We start from the raw sequence: 19,612 nt of genomic DNA on the forward strand, positions 1-19,612 counted from the left end.
TGGTACCCTGTACCTCTTAGTACCTTCCCCCTTCCACAGCTAGCTCCTGCTCTGATCTGCTGTCCTTTTCCTCTCTGACATCTTATCTGACCACCAGCACCACAAACCCAACCAAACACAGCTTAGTATGCAAGGCCTACTGCTGCCCTCCTTGGGGTCTAGCAGAGAGCTAATGTAAGAACTCAACAGGTTTATCCTTGGAAAAAGACTCTCATGAAAAGTAAACTGCATCTGGAAGTAGTCCTATTTTGACAGAGAAACAATAAAAATAGAATTGTCCTCCAAAGACAGGATCTCCAACTGTAATTAAAGGCAGGGGGAAGAAAGAACATGGTGCAGGAGGAAGAGCACCACAGCAGACACCAGACTTCTTGTATACGCCACCACTCACTTCCTGCACATCCCTTTACATCACTGAGCTTTGGCTTCCCTATCTGTTAAATGAGATTGGACACCTGCAAGTAACACAACTCTGTCTTGGGGTAGACACTGCCCAAAGGGCTACACTGGACACAGACTTGGAATTATCCTTTCTCAGCCTGCCTCAGCTTGCTTTTAATTTCCTTCTCTTAAAACATCACTAGTACCATCCAAGTGAAAAGCTGCCCTCTGAGGGAAAATAACGCTGATGAAAAGTCAGATTTTGATGGAACCTGGGTGTGACCAGACACTGGGAGTGTTTGAACTAAGGATGTCAGCATTCCTGGATGAGTTGCAGCTGGTGAAGCAGGTAGGAGCTGTTCAAAGGGCTTTAGAAATCATGTTGGAGTACAGCCTAGTTGTAGAGCACTTGCTTAGCTTATGCTAGGTCCTGGGTTTGATTCCAAGCATAGGGAGAGATATAGGCTCATGTAGTCTGATATTATATGAAGGGGAAAAAAAAAGAGGCCGAAGGAGACAAAGGTCACAAAGCAATCTACTGGCAACCTGAAGTGGAGCTCAGCTTCCTACTTTCCAGTGTATCCCTGGAGGACTATCCTGTCAGCAGTGGACATGGCCTGGGTCACAGTGACCCTACTGCCTTGATTCCTTGGCTGCTCTACCTCTATATGGTGACAGTCTCCAGTGGGCAAAGACATGAAGGATGAGTATGGCCCAGGGCCTACACACAAGGCTTTGAGGCTCAAAGTTTGCCCTAAGTGATGGGACACCCATGTTCTAAGAGCACTGCCCCAGCTATCGGAGAGTCTAAGGCCTGGCTCTGAGAAAGCGTTTCTAAATCACTGGCTGCTTTGACATCTCTCCCCACCCCACCCCCCAGCCAACAGAGCCAAGACACACACACCCCAACTTTCTCTGCCCCATTCCCTTACTGTTTGCTGTTGCTCTGGAGCCTCATAAATAGGGCATTGAAAACACTTCCTGCAGCTGAAAGAAGCCCTGAGTAGCTTGTCTCATTCCCAGTATGCAGCGCAGCAAGGGGTCCGTTCTCTGTCACTGTCTCTTTTGCCTGTTGTAATTCTGTCTGCCTCTCTCTGACTCTGCCTGTCTCCCTCTCTGCCTATGCCTCCGCTCACTCGTTTCTGCTGCCTGAAGCACAGCCCCTGGCTTGGTCTTTCTGTTCTCTGCATTTGGCTTTGTTGCTCTTTCTGTTTTTCTGGCCCACACCAGTACCGTTCCTTCTCTCACAGCCTTCCTTCTACTTCAGGCCCTGTGACAAGGCTGATGGGGTCTGTGGACTAGGGCCTTGGGACTTGCAGCCGCAGGTGGCCTCAAGCCAAAGGAGGGCGGAGAACATAGGGCGGGACTGGCCACAGGGACGACCTCATAAAGCCTGGCCAGGAGCACAGCACTGTCTGGAGGAGTCCTGGAAGGGCACTTCCCCCACAGACCTTGCACGCCCTGAAGGGGCTCTCCTTTGGCGTCATGCGCCGGAACCCTCCTGCAGCTCCGAGCTTGGCACTGGTTCTACGCTTGCTGGCTTTGCTGAGACCCTCTGGGCTGGGCGAGGCATGCAGCTGTGCCCCTGCGCACCCACAGCTACACATCTGCCGTTCTGCACTGGGTAAGTCCAAGGTCAAGGTCCACTGGAAGGGCAGGAGTGGAATGGAGGTGGAGGTAGATTGGAGTGGGGTGCGGGTGGGATGGATGGGTGATGGAGTGGGGGCAGCTGCAGACTAGGAGTCTGGAGAAGAGAGAGGAGCTCAAGTCTCACACCCATTGCCTCCCACTGAGGCTGACATGGGGGGTGTCATAGGGATCTGACTGGTCTGTAAGGAAGTGAGACTGTGTCAGAGGTTTCCATAGCGACTCTTCCCCCAGGTCATATGGCAGCTGGGGCACATCCTCCAACAGCTGTCACCAGAGGTTCAGTCATTACTACTGGACTGGGTTGGCCTGGAGGAAGAGAGAGTGATTGGCTATAACAGCTCTCTGTCCAGCCCAAGAACCGAGGTTGCCACTGTGCCCTAACCCATACCTTTTGCCCTTTTTACCCTTCACCTGGAAGTGTCTTCTTCAAGTTCCTAAACTCAGCCTTCAAGGCCCAAATCATGTCCTCTCTCCTCTGAAGCTTTCTAACTCCTTGGTGTCACACAGCATCTCTAACATCTCTAGTCCCACTGTGCTGTACTAGTGTCCCTCACACATGTGTCTTCACTAGATCAAGAGCTCTGCCACACTGGGACTCTGTCTTGTGGATGTCTGTGGCTTCATGCCTAGTGCCAGACTTTCATAGGCAGTTTCCAATAGATGACAACACAGAAGAGATGGGTGTTCTCAGTACAGGGTTAGATGTTCATTCTTGAATGCAATCAACGTTACTACCATCAGCTCTGGGTGGGCTCTGAGGCCTAAGAGAGCATCAACAGATGAGCCTAGGCCTGTGCTTTCAGTTGAGGCTCCTCCTCCCTCCAGTCGCTGGGTACCTATCCTGCCACCCACTGGGCTCTGAATGAGCAGGTTCAGGTGAACAGAGGAGCACAGGGGGAAGGACTTTGGGCATTATGGGGCAATTATCTCAAGTCTCCACTCACAGATACCTCGCACTGCTCATACCCCACCAATGCCTATACGTGAGCTCCCTGTGACATTCTCCAGGGACCCCTAAACATCTGGCTCACAGGTAGACTGTGCCCACAAGGGCTGAAGGTCCTGTCTTTTCCTCTGCAGTGATCCGGGCCAAAATCTCCAGTGAGAAGGTAGTTCCTGCCACTGCAGACCCTGCTGACACTCAAAAAATGATCCGGTATGAAATCAAACAGATAAAGGTACATGGGGGACAGGACAGGGTGTTTCCCCACTTTGGGCCCCTGGGGGAGATGGAATGTATGCTTAGGAGGGACCAACCAGTCTGATCCGCTGCAGCAGTCTGTCTAGGAGTTCCCGGTATGGAGATACTGAGTGGAATGGGGTGATGTTGTGGGCAGATACTACAGACACAGGCAATAGTGCAGGTCCCATTAGTCCCATAGCTGAGTGTGTGTGAGCCACTGGAGTACCTTTCCCATGGGAATAAATCAAGGTTTAAATTTCTACTTTTTTTTAGGTGGGGTCATTCATGTTTATTAATTCCTGAACTAGATTCTTGTCTAATATTTTTAGACTGAGAAATGAGAAGGTTTTACATGTTAATACACAAATGACACTCACTGCTTTTTGTAATTGACTTTCAGATGTTTAAAGGGTTTGAGAAAGTCAAGGATGTTCAGTATATCTACACACCTTTTGACTCTTCTCTTTGTGGAGTGAAACTAGAAGTTAACAGCCACAGACAGTATCTTCTGACTGGTAAGGTAGAGACCAGGAACTGGCCTTGATGGAAAGTCATGACAGTGTCAAGAGGAACCTTGATGGCTTCCTTTTTGATATAGGAGTCGTCATAGAGCTCATGGCCTCCACTTCATTATTTCAAGGACCAGTGATTCTCCAGTTCAAAATAGTTCTAATTGGTACAGGATTTTTGGTGTCTTGAGCCAAAATCTGCCTCCTAAAACTGATCCTTATAGATTCATCTCTGCCCTTTGCCAAGACCCAGATAAGATCCTTGGGTCTCAAGCTGTTCTTTCATGACTAAGCCCATGCCTTCAGTTGAGGCTCCTCCTCCCTCCAGTCCCTGGGTGCCACCCACTGGGCTCTGAATGAGCAGGTTCAGGTGGCCAGATGAGCACACCTGAAGGTTAGCCTTCTCCATGTTAAATGACTACATAATCAATGAATATAACAGTAAACTAGTTTGAAATTCATGGAATTGTAACTGAAAAATTATGGAAGCTTTACTGTGGAAGTGGAATCTAATTTGGCTCTAATAGAAGGAGAATATTTAGAAGGAAAGCAAATAAAATAAAGAGCACAGCATGTGGGGAGAACAGGTGGATGAATTCTGCTATCTATCCATCCATTGAACAATGAATTACCACCTACTGGATACTGCCAGGCTTTGGGCAGGAAAGGGCACGTACAGGAATAAGGCATAGTCCTCAGCAGTCACAGACTACGTGAGGCATCCAGGGGGATGGGCTCCCTAGCTCCAAGGATGTAAACTTGTGCTGCCCTGAGGTAGAGAGGCAGAGACAGAGCTCCTGGTTCCCAGGACTGGCTCACCAGACCTTTGTACTCTCTCATATCTACCTTATTCAAAAGCATCTCACCTGCACAGGCCCTGGGGAGCCTATGCCCAGCCCTCTGTTAGGACTTGGGTGCCAGGAGCTCCATAAGCAAACTCCTGATGTCACACTGTCTTCTATCTCCCCATGAAGGCCAGGTCCTAAGTGATGGGAAAGTATTCATCCATTTGTGCAACTACATCGAGCCTTGGGAGGACCTGTCTTTGGTGCAGAGGGAAAGTCTGAATCATCACTACCACACGAACTGTGGCTGCCACGTAAGTGGGGGTCTGTTTCTGAGGTCTGGGTGAGGGGCAAAGGGGCTTGAGCCTTGCAGCCTGGTACATTACACATTCATTCCTTCATTCACTTACTTTACTATACTTGAGTTCTGCTATGCATCAGACATTGCACGAAGTCAGAGACATAAAAATAAGTCCACAACCACTGACCTCAAAGAACTTCAATTTTGGCTGGGAAAATGGCCATCATATAAGGCAGACTGAGATAGCATTACTATAGCTACATTTAAAAAATGTTTACTCTTTTCTAGGCCCTATAATAATGAGGTTTTTAATATATTTAACTTAGTCTATGTAAAAAAATTGTGAAGAATTAATATTTCTATGTCAAGGTAAAGAAATTAAAGCTTGGGAAATGAAGTGACTTGCTCGAGGTCAGTGGTAGAGTAGGAGCCACAAAGGCTGATTCCAGAGATAATGTCAGAGGTGCAATCCTGCGCTCAGAAGGTGGAGAGGGAGAATTTAAGGGAAGTTTAGGGATGAAGGCTTCCCTAAGACAGGGATGCTGAGATGGACCTTAAGGATATGTAGGAATCTAAAAGGCAGCAATGAAAAATGATGTCTTCTCACTTTTATGCACGTGACTATGATTGTAGATCACTACCTGCTACATAGTACCCTGTACCATTTCGGCCCCCAATGAGTGCCTGTGGACAGACTGGCTGTTGGAACGAAAGCTGTATGGGTACCAGGCCCAGCATTACGTCTGCATGAAGCATGTTGATGGCACCTGCAGCTGGTACAGAGGCCACCTGCCCCTCAAGAAAGAATTTGTTGACATCATCCAGCCCTAGTACGGACTAGAGACCCTCACATGCTTTTAAGAGTGCTGAAGACCAAGCTAGTCCTTCCTCATGGAGCTCTATCACCACCTGGCCAGTTGCTGCCAGCCAAGTGGACAGCCTGGCTGGCATCACAGCGAGGGTGAAGTGCACATGTTAGAGCTTGTGCCCAAGACCTCAGCCCATGGCCTGTCAAGAGCTGGGGAAGGCAGCTTGACTTTTCTGTTATGCTCTCAGGCCTTCTCTCCTCTCAAATTCCATTAATCTAGTTTATATTTGTTACTGAAAGTTCTGATTCTGGCTTAGTTTGTTTTCAAAAGCCAGAACTGCTCCCTTTCTCTCCACAACAATATGTGTTTCCTTCCCTTAACTGACCTGAAAGAGGAGAAAAGGAATTTTATATACAAAGATGATGTGACCTTGTGATTTGCAGTGCAGAGGGGTGGGGTTGATGGTATTATAAACAGGTTGACTGGCAGGAATGAAATGAACAACTTATTATAGCTGTGTATCTTCTACTTCTCTTGTCTCAGTGGTCCTAATCCTCTGATACCCCTTCATCTCCTTGGGGCACAGAATCAATTGATTTGAAAGCTAGGACAGCCTAACCAATCCCTATACTGCAACCCCCTCAGCACCATTCCCAGGGAAGGTCTAGTCCTGTTAGCACACTTGGTGGATAAAAGGAGGCCTCCTGTATAAGTGTTGATGTTTTCCTCCAGGTTAACTGTCCTGAATGTCCTCGACTGATGACCAGAGGACTTCTCTTCTGTCTCCTTTACATTACTGATGTTCTCATTCTTATTTAATGATGTTTTTTAAAGCCAAAAAGCTTTTCTCTAGTAGAAATGAAATCCCTCCTACATCAACTTTGGACATCTCAAAGAGATGCTCTTTCCATGAGGACAAATTTTAAGACAAATATCTCTACTCTTAAGGGGAAAGGGTGGGGCAGGGAGAGACCACCTGCATTTAATGCAGTTTTTCAGTTGTCTTCCCTCTGGGCATTACAGCCAGAGAATCCAGCTCTGAGCCCAGAGAGCCTTCAATATTCAGCTCAGGCCCTTCACCACTCTGACCTGGGCTCCTTGAGATCTCTGCCACAGGCTCGCTATGGTTTGTTGGCCTCTGCAAGCCTTTCTGACTTTTCCTGAATGGTAAAGCCCTGATATTGGCTTCTAGGCTTTATTCGGGACAAGCACCTAACATTCTAGAGCCTCTTCCTAGGGAAGTTCTGGAAAAGATGATAGAAACAGTTCTTCCCAAAGCAAAAATTGTGTTTATCTCCTCTGTGTGGTCTTCTGGTATAGAGCCACATACAGCATGTGGAAGGCAGCTCTGGACTCAAACAAGATGCTGTGAGTGGAGATTCCCTTAGTAGAAGGGAGTGGACAGGAGAACAAGCAAGCTCTGTGCCAGAGCTCAACACTAAGAAGGCCACTGATAGGTTAAACAGGGTCTTCCAACTGATCACACCAGCCTTGGGCAGAGGGGACAGGAAGAATGACAGGAGTCTGAGCTTTAGATTACCCTAGAGGAAAAGCATTAGCAACAGTCTTCTTACCACCAGCCATGCCATCTCTGCTCCTTCCAACCTCACAGGTTGGACTAAAAGAAGGCTTGGGGTTCACTCATCCTTTCCAGTGTCTGGAGGAAGCTGAGGGAATGAAGTCTGGAATGAAGTCCTGAGAATCACAGATCACAGGAGTGCTTCACACTATTCAGAAGGCTATTATGTAAAACTATGATTTCTATCTTGTGCATACCTACTATATTTCCTGGTCAGCAAAGGTTATGCCCATCAGTAAAGGATTATTATAATTTGCCTAGTGACACATGGCAGAGTCAGAGCTATACCCCAATCATGAGAACTGATTGTTAGCCCACAGACTATTACTCTTATAGACTGAATTTGAAAATGAGGCTGGCAGCTAATATCCAACTATTCCAGGCCCACAAAGGTGCCACAGGAGAGCCCTGGGGGATGGGAAGCTGAAGCCCCAAGCAGAGCCCCATGGTCACCATATGGTGAGGCTTAGTGGGGAACCAACAGAGACTCGGTCACCATTCATCCACCTACCATCTCTTTATGGTTGGGGTAGTACGTCTGCTCAATGAGTGGGAACTTTTCTCCTCCCAATGTCTTGTACATAGCCACCATCTGGGCAAACTGCAAGAGAGAAAAAGGTTTTAGCTCATCTAAGACAATTTCTAGAACAGACACAGCATCAATTCATCAAGAAAATGTTTAGCAGTGCTCTGTAGAGACCTTTGTGATAAACGCATTGGAGATGTATGAGAAGCACACATACAATTTTTGTTCTCAGAGAACGAGAACATATGCTTTAGATGGAGAAGGGAAAGAGAGGGCAAGCTAATATTCATTGAATATCTGTTCAATTTTAATGGTGTTCCACTTGATCCCTAAATCAAAATGGATGAACTAGGTTTAAACAAAAATCACAGAACTAAAAAGAGGCAAAGCTAGGATTGACATTTAGGTCTCTACCTCAAACACCTGCTCCTCAAGCAACAATGAGAGATAAAGCTGGAGAGGTAACATGGGCTAAGGAATGGATGGCAGTAGTTTTCTGTGACTCAGACTGATGTCCCAGAGTTTGAGTAGAAGTGTCACATGTGAAGCAGTCCTTGAGGAGGATGTGGGTGGCCATGGTGTACAGAACACAGACCCAGTATTTCTGGAACTGATTTACTCACCCCAGGACTAAATTCATGAACTCTTCACCTATGAGAAGCTTGAACATTTGTTAAAGGGAAGGGCAGGTACACACACTCGCAGAACAGTGTTGAAAGGCCTTTGACACACATCCAGCATATCCCCACCTTTACAGGAAGAAACTGAGGCCTAGAGAGGTCACTTGCCTAAGGTAACACAATAATGGACTAGAGCCATAGCCAGGACCCCTGTATTCCCAATCTGTAACTATCCTGATTCCATCAAGTAGCTGCTTTTCAGGCTGCAGAAATCGTGCTCTTCCCACAGGAAGCCCAGGACTTTCCAACTCAGGCCACCCTATCCCTTGTGCACAGGGAGCAGGGCAAATCAGCACTGTCTAAGAGCTACTCGGTCAGTTCACGCTCCAAGTCACCGATACCTGGAACTGCTGCAAGGGAAAGTTGTTGGCTCAAACATGCCTTCTATTTTGTACAAAAAGAACAGCTAGGACATATTTCAAAGGCTCAGGTCTTGTTCTCTGCAAGGGATGTCAGCACACAGGCCAGGGAAAGGAGAGGAGAGCAGTAAAGGGTCAGATCCAGACTATTAGGAAACTGGAGTATCTGTTCCTGGCCCGCCTCTTAACTTCTAGGTATCCAAACAAATAATTATTTCCCTCCAGCCCTCTTTTTCCTCCTATATAAAATGAGATTATTACATTTGATCAATTCCTCAAATTTTGTACCACAAAATAACATTCTTTCATTATTTTTTTTCTCCCAAACTCTATTGTCAAACTACAACGTAAGTAGTAATCTGTCATGGCCCTTCTGTGAGTAAAGACGGGCTCTGTTAGGTTTTTTATTTTTTCTTTTTGAGAACAGGGTCACCCTATGTAGCTCAGGGTAGCCTTGAGCTCACTTTGTAATCCAGGCTGGTCTAGAACTCACAACAATACTCTGCCTCCTGAGTGCTGGGATTACAGGCGTATGCCACCATGCCTGGCTCAGTTCTGTTAGTTTTAAAATGCTGAAAAACATTATAATTCCTGGGCTATCCCCATTAGTGATAGATAAGTGGTGGTTCCAAAATCCTAAGGCCTCTGCTAAGACCCAAACTAAGATTCACACATTCTCAATCCTTGAGACTTCACTGTCCAAAAAGAATTAAGAGCAGGCCTCCCATCTCACAGGTAAGGAGAAGCAGAAGTGCAGCTTCCAGAGCCCACCTGGTTCCAGGGCTATCTGGGAGAGCACCAGCTCGCTTCTTGTCTCCTAGTGCATCCTGCACCAGACCCTGCTATCCTCATCGTTCTTCGGTTTGCTTTGACTACCACAACTGGGCCCTCGGACCCTTTGTGCCTCCTGTGGCTCTCCCTGCTACCTCATCTGACCTTTAGGGTCTGCCTGCCCACCTGGGCCTGGCTGGACTGCTGCCCTGCCTGGGCTCCCAGAGCTCTATGCATCCCTGGGGACTGATGCCAGCTCTGCGGACGACCTCTGTCCTGCTGCAGCCCACATGCTGGCACAGCACCAAGCATGTGGGGCCCTATCTTCCCTCATGTGGGTGAATGACACAGACACTACATGGATGCCAGCAAGGCCTACGGCAGACTCCCAGGCCCCTGGGACAGCCAAGACTAAAATGACAGCCAGTTCCCAGGGTCTAGTTGTGTCCCAGGGAGCTCACTCCACCCTCCTCACCTGATCTCCAGCACTCCCTGTCTTTTCAAGGTGCTGGGCTTGGCATCTACCCTCTGCCCCCCTGGAACTTAGATTAACTCACAAGTACACAGTTACCAATTTTAAAAATGTAATATCTGATAAGGGCTATTTCCTCTACCCACAGACAAAAGAATGAATTGGAAGCTGGGGATGCTTTTGCCAACGAATAGGAAGATAAGCTCATTATAATCACTTATTCAGTGAATTAAGGAAGAATTCATGAGTGAAATGGGATTTCAAGATCAGTTTGAATAATAATATATTATCCCTATTGCTTCTGGAGGTTAACAGTTCTGATTTAACCCTGGTTTACTGGTCTCCAAAACCCCAGAAAGCCTGAAAGGAATTTAAATAAATTTGCAGCAGTATGGGTGGTGGCATCTTGCTTTCTCCAGAATGTGGTTTTCATTGACAGGCCATTTCTGCTTCTGTAATCCCAGTGGCCTGCCCTGACCAATTCCAGACATAGCACATGCACTTTGAGACACACTGGTGGTACAGTAGGGCCTTTTCCAGCCCACCAAGGCCTCTCTTCGCATCACAAGCAGCCACAGTAAGAAAGTGAGACATGTGTGCCAAAGTCATCTCAGAGGCACCCTCCCTTCACAGTCTCAAATTTGTCTACTTCCATTAACAGCAGAGAACAACATATAAATTGTCATTTGTGTGCCACCAGTTCAGTGACACTGAGGGGAGAATTCCACATGCAGCCAGGGAACCCTGCTGCCTTCATAGAGCACCAGAAGGCAACATGCTGGGATTGTGAATGGGTGAGAATATGACCCCTCACCAGATCCCAGGTCCCAGGGGAGGCAAGGCCTTAGGCGGGGTTCTGCCTGCTCCTCCCCTCCCTGGCCTCTGTCATAGTTCAAGAGAAGAACACAGGAAACTAACTTGCTTTTAAGAGAACTCAACAACTTGGGAGTTTTAACAATCAGGCTGGCAAAGTGGTGACAGGTATACTAGTGATACAAGGTTGTAGACAAAGAGGTTCAGTCAGAGAGCTGATAAGTAGTGAAATCACCAAAAAAAAAAACCCCAAAAAACCAAAAAACAAAAATAAACAAACAAACAAAGAAAAAAACTTTTGCTAATAGCAGCAACACTCTGTGTGGCTATGAGGGAGCCAAATTCAGATAAGGGGGGGGGGGCTCAGCAAGAAGAAAAGAGGAGGTCCCCAGGAAAGACACTTGTCAAGGTTTCCTTTGTGCCCTCCTGGGACTGGCAGTACACTCTCATCACACAATGCTTTTATCCTGTTTCTGTGAATTTTACAACTCCAGATACCTTATGCCACACACAGGGAAACAGGAACCCAACATCTCTTTAACTTAGCAGCTCTGGGACCCCCTTCCTTCTATTCACTGCTCCTTCTCTACACTGTAGGTAAGAAGGAAAACCAAAAGCTGTCATTAAAGTGTGAAAAGAATTATCAAAAACAGGGGTGCTAGATTTCTTTAGTTAAAAAAAAAAACAAAACACCTCATCCATCTCCCTGAATAATGAATGAGCTTGGGATTCAAAAACTCACATTTAGCCAACAATGTTAGGAAGCTTGCCAATCTAGAGTATGTGATATCTGAAACCTTATTTTTGAAAATCAAGATGAAGAGATGTGATTAGGGTCAAGCATTTCCTTCTGAGAGGGCCAACCTGGAGCAGCAGAGCCAGCAGGGAGCTGGATCCCTTCAGCGGCCTAAGGGAGGCCAGAGGGTCCCAGTAGCAGTCACAGATTGCTTTGCATCCTAGCCACACCCCTTCATTCCTTCCTCTGTCTACAAGTTCTCATTGCTCTTCCAGATTTCCAGACTGGCTGAGAAACAAGAAACCACACCAGTGTCTTGCACTGTAACCCAGAGTATGTGAGAGGCATTGTGATCTAGAGAAATTTAGGCTCTATAATTTTGTCAAATTATTTAGTCTTCTTTACTTTTATTTCTCTGTAAAAAAAAATGAAAATAATAATAGCTTTCTTAAAAGGTTATCATGAGGGTGAAATGATATAAATGTGGGAAAATCTCAAAGTGTACACACATCAGTAAGTAGGTTTGCTCCTTACCTTGTCTCTTTAATTTTCATATCTCCACATGATGAGGTGAGATGAATGATCTCAAGGGACACTTCCATCTCATCTAAGTGTTTGATATATATGTACTATAGGTAGATAGGCTTCATTTGGTGTTGAATGAAGAGTTCCAACTTGATGGAACTCTGCCACTAACAGCCCTCAGAGGTTAGACTGTCCTCTCAGTTCCCACTGGCTATAGGCATTTCCAAGAATTAAGACCTTCATTTCAGAGGCAAGAATCCAATAGCCAATGGTCAAGGGCAGGGCCTACAGAATTATAAGGACTTCTTCATAGAATATTTGTGTAACTTTGTTGAGAGGCCAAAGATTCTGCTCTGCAGCAAATGTACCAACCTGAGACATGTAGTGACATGGCAACATGCTGCTGTGGCAGGCCACTCTGTCCTATGTTCCAGCCAAGGGTTCCTCACAACCTCTCAGCTGGTGCCAATCAGTTGAGCACCAGTGGTCCCTACCAGGGGGCTGGGAATGCAGGTCTGGGGTCCACTGTTTCCTGTGAAGGAGCCCTCACTCACCACCCAAGGCTTGTCACAGAAGTTGTAAATGGATTCCAGGGAGTTGATACTGGGGAGACCTGCATACTGCATGCCAATGATCAGGTGGCGGAAATCCTCGTTCTCTGCCATGCCAAATGCATGCTGCCGGATGAGCACAAAGTCTGGGCGGAAGGACCTGATAAAAATACAGAGGCAGAGTTTCCATCAGTCACAGCTCAGGTTGCACACTACTTTGTCTCCCATTCCCAAAGCTTTGACAGAGAGATGTCAGGGACCCTCACTTTATTATTACTGTCCTTTCTGACTATGATTGATATCAAGCATTATAGTACCTTCCAAAGAAAATCTGAGGAACATATTTTTGAAATTCCCCTCCTCTGTGCCAAGCCTTACACTTTTCTAAATACAAATATCCTTAAGTGGGAAGAAATACTTTTAGACTCTTACATCCTGTATAAAAAGATGTCTCCTGAAAAACCTGAACACCATGTGACTCCAGAGTTGGTGCTCAAAGCAGGCCTAGGAGACTTTGAAGACAGAATGGGAGGCTGTCTTTACCACACTGCCTTGAGGTTTCTGATCCGTGTCCTGTTCCAACTCCTTAAAGCTGTTCCTTAAAATAGGCAATGCTCTCATCAAGCCCCTAGAGAGCATGGGGCCAGGCTGGCTGAGAGCAGATGCCAGACCTCCCAACGTTATTCTTCCAAAGCGGACGCTAGGGAGGGGTGCAATTATTTTTCGAAGAACTGAGGTTGAGCAATGGCTGCAGGAAGCACAAGTACAGAATGTTCCCATGCATGGGAAAGCTCCCCCATCTCACATCCAGCCAGCAAAGCTCCTGGTTGCAGCTGCTTCACGGAGCCAGGGCTCATCTTTGTGCTTGTTGTGCCTTAGCTTCAGAGGCCTTCACAGAGAGGCAGTTTATTGCAGCTTACCCCCAGGTTCCAAGGCTCAGAATTTTCACATCTTGTACAGTGACTTACCTGGTTCTCTACTGAGGGAAACTATCCAACCCCTATACAGGCCCAGGGATCAGGTCATTAAAATTATACTTACTAGTACATATTAATCATACAAAATCATAGGTTTCGCTGTGAGTTTCCACACATGCATAGAATGTGAACTGGAGACAAGGCTTTTATAGTGAGGGTTAATGGAACTCTCCTTAGTTTCTCAAGGATTAGAATCATGATACCTGTTTGGGCTGCTCTGACTTTTTCTAGGCATTTCTTGTTACTCTCTTGATCATATTAGATGCTGGAAGTCTCTAGCAGCATGACTGATATCAAATTCAAGCCTCATATCCCAGTATAGGAATGGAGCTCTAGATATGTAGCCAGCCCCTGAGTTTTTGCATTTGGTACCTTCTGGCACCCTGCTACTAAGTTTTTTGTCACCACCTGCCATGTGCCTGTGCTTCCAACACATAATTAAAGGAACCTGTTTATTCTCTCCCTCCCTAATTTTTTCTTTAGTCCTTAGAATAGATAATCTCACACTTCTTATTGGTAGGTCACAGATATACCCTGGCCTTTCCTGCCCCTGACCCAGATCCTCTTGGACACTGGAATCCTTAGGGTCAGGGTACTATAGATTGAAGCAGGTGAAGTAGACCTGCCTCCAGGAACATGAGTGAGCTCCTGAGAACAACACTATACAGACCATTTCCCCCATCTGGAGTTCCCATTATCTCCTTAAAAAAAAAAAACTTGTGTGTATAACAATATCCCAATTATAAGGCACCAATACACCACCTGGCATTGAAGTACCCAATAACTGCCAGTTCTTTTCTACTCAGAAAATCTAGTATAACCTTAGGTTTTCCTTTCAGACTTAGAAGTTCCTGGGAATGAAGGCTATCAGAAGAATACTAGGATGAGAGGCAAAAGAACTCACATAGAACTCAGGGTTCTGTCAACAAGCCACCAGGTAAATCTGTGAAATGAAAAGGTTGGACTAGATGAGATGTTTCCAAACTTTTCAAAAAGACATAGAACCTTATTTTCTGGAGGATATATATGGAGAGAAAAAAGTACAGACCCATGCTGACTGAGAGGGTGGGAGACCAGAGTCTCAGGACTCTAAGTGAACCCCAATTCCTTGCAACTTAATATTGCATTCTCAACCATTGGGCTAAGAGTTCTTCGAAGGTAGGAGCTCTGCCTTCCCTATCATTTTCATGTAACACACACCATTATGTTCTGAACACCATATGCAAAGTGGTGTTATTTTGCTGTGACATAACTTTAAAACCAGCTTTTCAGGCTAGAGGGGGAGACTGTGATGGTGACCTCAAGGCTCATACCGGACAACTTTTGTGCCATTCCGAAGCAGCTGCATATCCACAGCATAGGTCCCGTCTGCATGGGCCACCAGGTTAAGCTCTGAAAATTCCGCCTAGAAAAGAACAGGAAGTTCAGTCCATAGTCTTGACTTTGCCAAATCCCCACAGCAGCAGCCCCACCACTAAACCCCTACCATTTAAAAATATTTTCACATACCAGTGGCATCTAATTCTCGTAGAAACCCTACGAGGCAGGTGGGACACAGACAATTATCCCTGTTTGTCTATTTTTTGAGACAAAGTCTTTCTATAGTTCAGCCTGGCCTACACTCATGATATATGTTGCCCAGGCTGGCCTCAAACTCCAGGCAATGCTTCTGCCTCAGCCACCCAAGTGCTGGGATTGCAGATATGCACTGCCACACCTAACTGATGGTCCCCATTTACCAAAGGAGAAAACTGTACCTCAGAACAGTTAAGTAACTTTTCTGGACAGACAAAATTTACCATTGGCAGACACAGGAATAAAACTCAGGTAGCATCTTTGTGCTGCCTTTCCTAAGGATGTGAACCAGTATGAATGTCCTCTTCTTTAATTTTAAGATAAAAACACTAGGTTTAGCTTAGGTAATTGGACTTCAGTTCTGCTCTGCTCCAAGTAGCTTTAGAACATGTCAGCAGAATTACTTGGCCTGCCTGGGTTTTAGCTTTCTCACTTTATAAAATAGGAATAATTTGATCAACTCTGTCTAACTAATATATTGTTTTAAGAACTGAATGTGAAAGCTATGCTTGGGGAAGCATTCCTGCAATCCCTGTACTCAGGAGGGTGTTGCAGGAAGATCACCACAAGTTTGAGACTAGATGAGTTCAAAGCTAACATGACCTACATTCTGAGACCCTGTCCCCCAAAATAAAATATAACACATAATAATGATTAGGAAAATATTCTGTGAATCATAACATACTGTATAATGAATTAGGAGTAACTTCTATTAAGGAAAAAAGTACACATTATTTAAACTGGACATCACCTCTCCTAAACGGACCTACACTATTAATCATGAATTGATGGACCAAGGAAAGTAAAGAAGAAATTTTCCAGAACTTCACTGTGTACATACACAGGGAGTGCTTTCTAAGCCCAAATGGCATCTACAAATGCACCCACCAGGTGTGGCAGTGAGGACATCCTAACTCAGCCATTCCTCTACGGTCTTCCTCAGGGTAGCCCTACACTGCAGCAGGGGCCTAAGAGCTACACTGCTCACTCCTGTACCAACATGAGAACTGTTAAAAGTCATAAAGAAAATGAAAAGCAGTGATCTCTAGGGCCATGACTTGTAGAGAAAAAAAAAGCCACAGGGAAAGGGTGGAGGGAGGTCATGGTGAGCCCAGAAGGTAGAGGACACTGCACCCCACACAGCAAAACTAGATGGTCCACTCTCGGGTGCCAGAGGGTGTGGCAATGGATGACGCAGATACAACCTGAGGCTCCAGGCTGCTTACCTGTTCCACTTTAATATCATAATCTCCAAGGACTTTCTTGCCCCGAAAGCACTTGGCCCTGGAGAAAGGGAAAAAACCCATACAAATTAATTTCATACAAGTATTTGAAGTGAAACCCTCTTATGAAGAAGAGGATGACTACAGACAGAATCCCAGTGTGAGAGTCAAGAGAGGGGTTCTCACACTCACTCTGTGATGACCATATCCTAAGACACCAAGAAAGACAAGTCTTCTCTTCTAACCTCAACTTGTCCACCTGAAAAAAATATCAAGTGTACTTTCTCACTCAGCCTTTGTGATTTTATGGTAAGATCCCTAGTGTTTAGCTACCAAAAGTGTCTTGAAGTGGGAACTTCTTCAGTGTTATTCTTGGTAAGACTAGGTCAATATTATACCTTTCTATGGTTTCCTTATTTTTTGACCCTATATTTCACCCTGATTTTCTAGCTGCTTTCCATCCTTGGATTTTTAGTTTTTAAAATGTTGATATTAATACCTTACCACTTTATGCTAACACAAGGAGAAGGAAGAAACTGAAGAAAACCACTACCATTGAATGTAAAACCCATCCTGTTTCTGAGCAATCACAAAAACTAGTCACACTGAGCTACACAGCACACAATGCCCTCACAGTTTGTCATGGACCTAGAAGAACCATGCACTAACACTAATGACATCATGATACCTGGTAAGCAGTCTATGTTTATGTCTATATTTAAATTCACTCTTACTTTGTCTGTATCAAATTCCCCTCATTCATCTCTGCACACTTAGGCTGCTTCATTACCTATAAAAAGGGCCTTTCTACTACACTGAACCTCTCCAGTACTTAAAATGTCATTCTTTTGTTTCTTTTCTCTCTTTTTTTTTTTTTTTTTCAGAACCAGGGACTGAACTCAGACCCTTGTGCTTGTCAGGGAAGTGCTTATTCCACTGAGCCATCTCCCCAGCCCCCCTTAAAATTTCTAACTGGCATATTTTCCTAGGTTTTCTCAGCATCTATTTCCAAATAAATGAATAAACCTGTTGCTTTAAAGGACATTTAATTATCATGACAGCTGAGGTGATGGGAAGATAGGTCTTCATTTTAGACACAAAGAAGCAAGGACTCAGGAGGAAATGGCATAGCAAAGCCATTCAGCAAGTTAGTGACAGAGCCAGTATCAAGCCCACACTCTAAGATTCTGAGTCTAGTGCCTAGTGCCCGCCACATGGCATTGTCTCCCTCTACTGATTCTTTCCCACACTACAAAAACTGACTTGCCACGTGTGATGCACTGAAGTTCTTGCTATTTTCCTTCTCCCAGTAAGAAAGAACTTAATGATGTCAAGCATACTAATCATCCCACTACAAATACTTCCTACTCTGGTTCCTGTCCACTTATACAGGACTAGGCCAGGCTATTTCCTTTACTCTCTTGATTCTGGAACAGTCCATTTTAGGAAGTTGTCATTTACCCTATCCAAGTCCCTAACTGTTCAGAAATTGTTCCTCTGAGGCACTCAGCCATCCTAGAGCTGGATCACTGAAGTCCATCCCCCCACCTCTGCCCCAACTCCTCACACATCAACTTGCTTCCAGGACTCTAATCAACATTCGCAGCTCAGCAAGCCCCTCAGGCAGGCAGTCTGTAGCATATGCCATCCCATCTATGCATGGCACTATTGCTGATCTACACATCTTGGACTCTGTGGGTTTTTGTCCATGATTATGAAAAGGGGGAGCTGAATTAAAGGACACATGAGGTTGCTTTCTTTTTTCGGTTGAGGTATATCTATGCTGCTATCAGAAATAATACTTCCACTTATCATTCTGTCTCAAAATAACTTTCTTCTGGGAGATAAGTCTCAGTGATATTAACAATAACCTCTCATTCTGCACAAAGCCTTGCATTTTCAAAACACAGTCCTTGACTTGTTTCTTACAACTCTGTGAAGGAAATAAGAGAAATAGTCTGTCCATTTGACTTGTAGGAAAACTGAAGCCTGTTCTGGGTAAATAATATGCCCAAATCACAGAAAAGTCTAAAGGATGAAAGCCCAGAACAAAAGGTTTACATCTAGGTGCTCACATGCTGCCAGCTTTTCTAACTCATTCACTTATTTTGTGGGCTTTGAACAACACCAACTCTGAAGTATATTTATAGATCCTGGCTGTGTTTATCTGCCACTTCCTGCACCTGCCCACTGACCAAGTTGGCTAATGAAGCTGTTTTCATGCCCTCCCTCTACCCCCACCTCTCTAGCTATCCTAATGCTTTTTCCTTAAGGGAATTCATCCTTGGAATCTTAGTTTGTGTTTCCTGGCCCAGGGTCACTGACCTCCCTTGGCAGAGCCACAGTGTCAGTTTGAAGGAGCCAAGATGGTGGGCAGGTGGGATGCAGGGCCCTCTTCTGGAGAATGAACACATTCTCACAGCTCCTGGCTCTTGGACATTTTAACTCCAGGTATTTTCATGCTAGCAAATAACAGAACTACTTCCTGACACTACGAAAGCACTCATAGGAGGCAGTATGCTGGGATTCAGACATAGGCTTTGGCATTTCAGTCTAGGCTGTGAATCTTAACTATAGCCTTGCCTGGCAAGAGGCATGTAATGAGAAAAAAAAAGTACATCATAAAGGTAAATTAATTAATTGGTCTTAAAAACTACATTAAAGAATAAAATAAAAATAAGTTTCTCTTTTGCTAATCCACTTATCACATATCCTTCCCATCATATCATCATTTGCAAGCATCTCCTACCAGCAGGGGAAAACATGTGGACTTAACTGTATGCATAGCTACTTGTGCACATGAGTGTGTCATCATATTAGGAGAACTTTTTTGAAAATATTAATTGGGTGTTTTTGCACTTAAAATATGTCTTAGTGATTTGCTTTCAGAACACACCAATGGGCCTCTTTTTATGAGCTGCATGAAATTCCCTTTGAAGGGCATATAGTAGTTAGCCAATATTTATTGGCCAGCATTTTGAGTTCCAGGTTCTTGTTTCTGCAATTATACACAGTGCTATCATGGCTTACATTTTAAAATATATCCATAGGATAAGCAACTTATTAGAGTCGCTGGTATAAGGAAAAGATACTCCACAAGTGACGCCTGGCCACCAGTAACTGTCACGGTCATTATGCATGTCCACAACACACTAGAACTTTGTGCGATATCCTATCCTCAAACTGTTAGAAGTGCTGGTCATTTAC

General features: G+C 45.1%; 2 protein-coding genes across 3 annotated transcripts in view; one reads left to right on the plus strand and one right to left on the minus strand.

Annotated features, from left to right (window-relative positions):
- Nucleotides 1-19,612, minus strand: part of Syn2 (synapsin II) — a 172,864-nt gene that overhangs the window by 30,118 nt on the left and 123,134 nt on the right. The window contains exons 2-5 of the mRNA XM_004645606.2: nucleotides 16,409-16,466; nucleotides 14,921-15,012; nucleotides 12,634-12,790; nucleotides 7,709-7,798 (exon numbers count right to left, since the gene is read on the minus strand). Of these exons, the coding sequence (XP_004645663.1) occupies nucleotides 7,709-7,798; nucleotides 12,634-12,790; nucleotides 14,921-15,012; nucleotides 16,409-16,466 (397 nt within the window). The remainder of the gene's footprint in view (nucleotides 1-7,708; nucleotides 7,799-12,633; nucleotides 12,791-14,920; nucleotides 15,013-16,408; nucleotides 16,467-19,612) is intronic.
- Timp4 (TIMP metallopeptidase inhibitor 4) lies at nucleotides 1,533-6,265 on the plus strand. Of its 2 annotated transcripts, none has more exons than XM_004645605.2 (5): nucleotides 1,533-2,005; nucleotides 3,112-3,209; nucleotides 3,615-3,729; nucleotides 4,698-4,822; nucleotides 5,443-6,265. In XM_004645605.2, the coding sequence occupies exons 1-5, from the start codon at nucleotides 1,867-1,869 to the stop codon at nucleotides 5,638-5,640; spliced, it is 675 nt and encodes a 224-aa protein (XP_004645662.1). In that variant the 5' UTR covers nucleotides 1,533-1,866; the 3' UTR covers nucleotides 5,641-6,265. The 2 variants fall into 2 exon arrangements, with proteins under 2 accessions (XP_004645662.1, XP_023561724.1); XM_023705956.1 differs by having other exon boundaries at nucleotides 5,462-5,646.

This window comes from Octodon degus, unplaced genomic scaffold, assembly GCF_000260255.1.
Source record: "Octodon degus isolate 3935 unplaced genomic scaffold, OctDeg1.0 scaffold00233, whole genome shotgun sequence".
NCBI classification, from domain to species: Eukaryota; Metazoa; Chordata; class Mammalia; order Rodentia; family Octodontidae; genus Octodon; species Octodon degus.

What these genes read in the sequence shown, in the direction of transcription:
- Timp4 (XM_004645605.2), top strand. Translation starts at nt 1,867, where the DNA reads ATGCGCCGGAACCCTCCTGCAGCTCCGAGCTTGGCACTGGTTCTACGC. An exon ending in ATGAAATCAAACAGATAAAG is followed by an intron (nt 3,210 to 3,614) that starts GTACATGGGGGA and finishes ATTGACTTTCAG; the next exon opens with ATGTTTAAAGGGTTTGAGAA. An exon ending in CAGACAGTATCTTCTGACTG is followed by an intron (nt 3,730 to 4,697) that starts GTAAGGTAGAGA and finishes CTCCCCATGAAG; the next exon opens with GCCAGGTCCTAAGTGATGGG.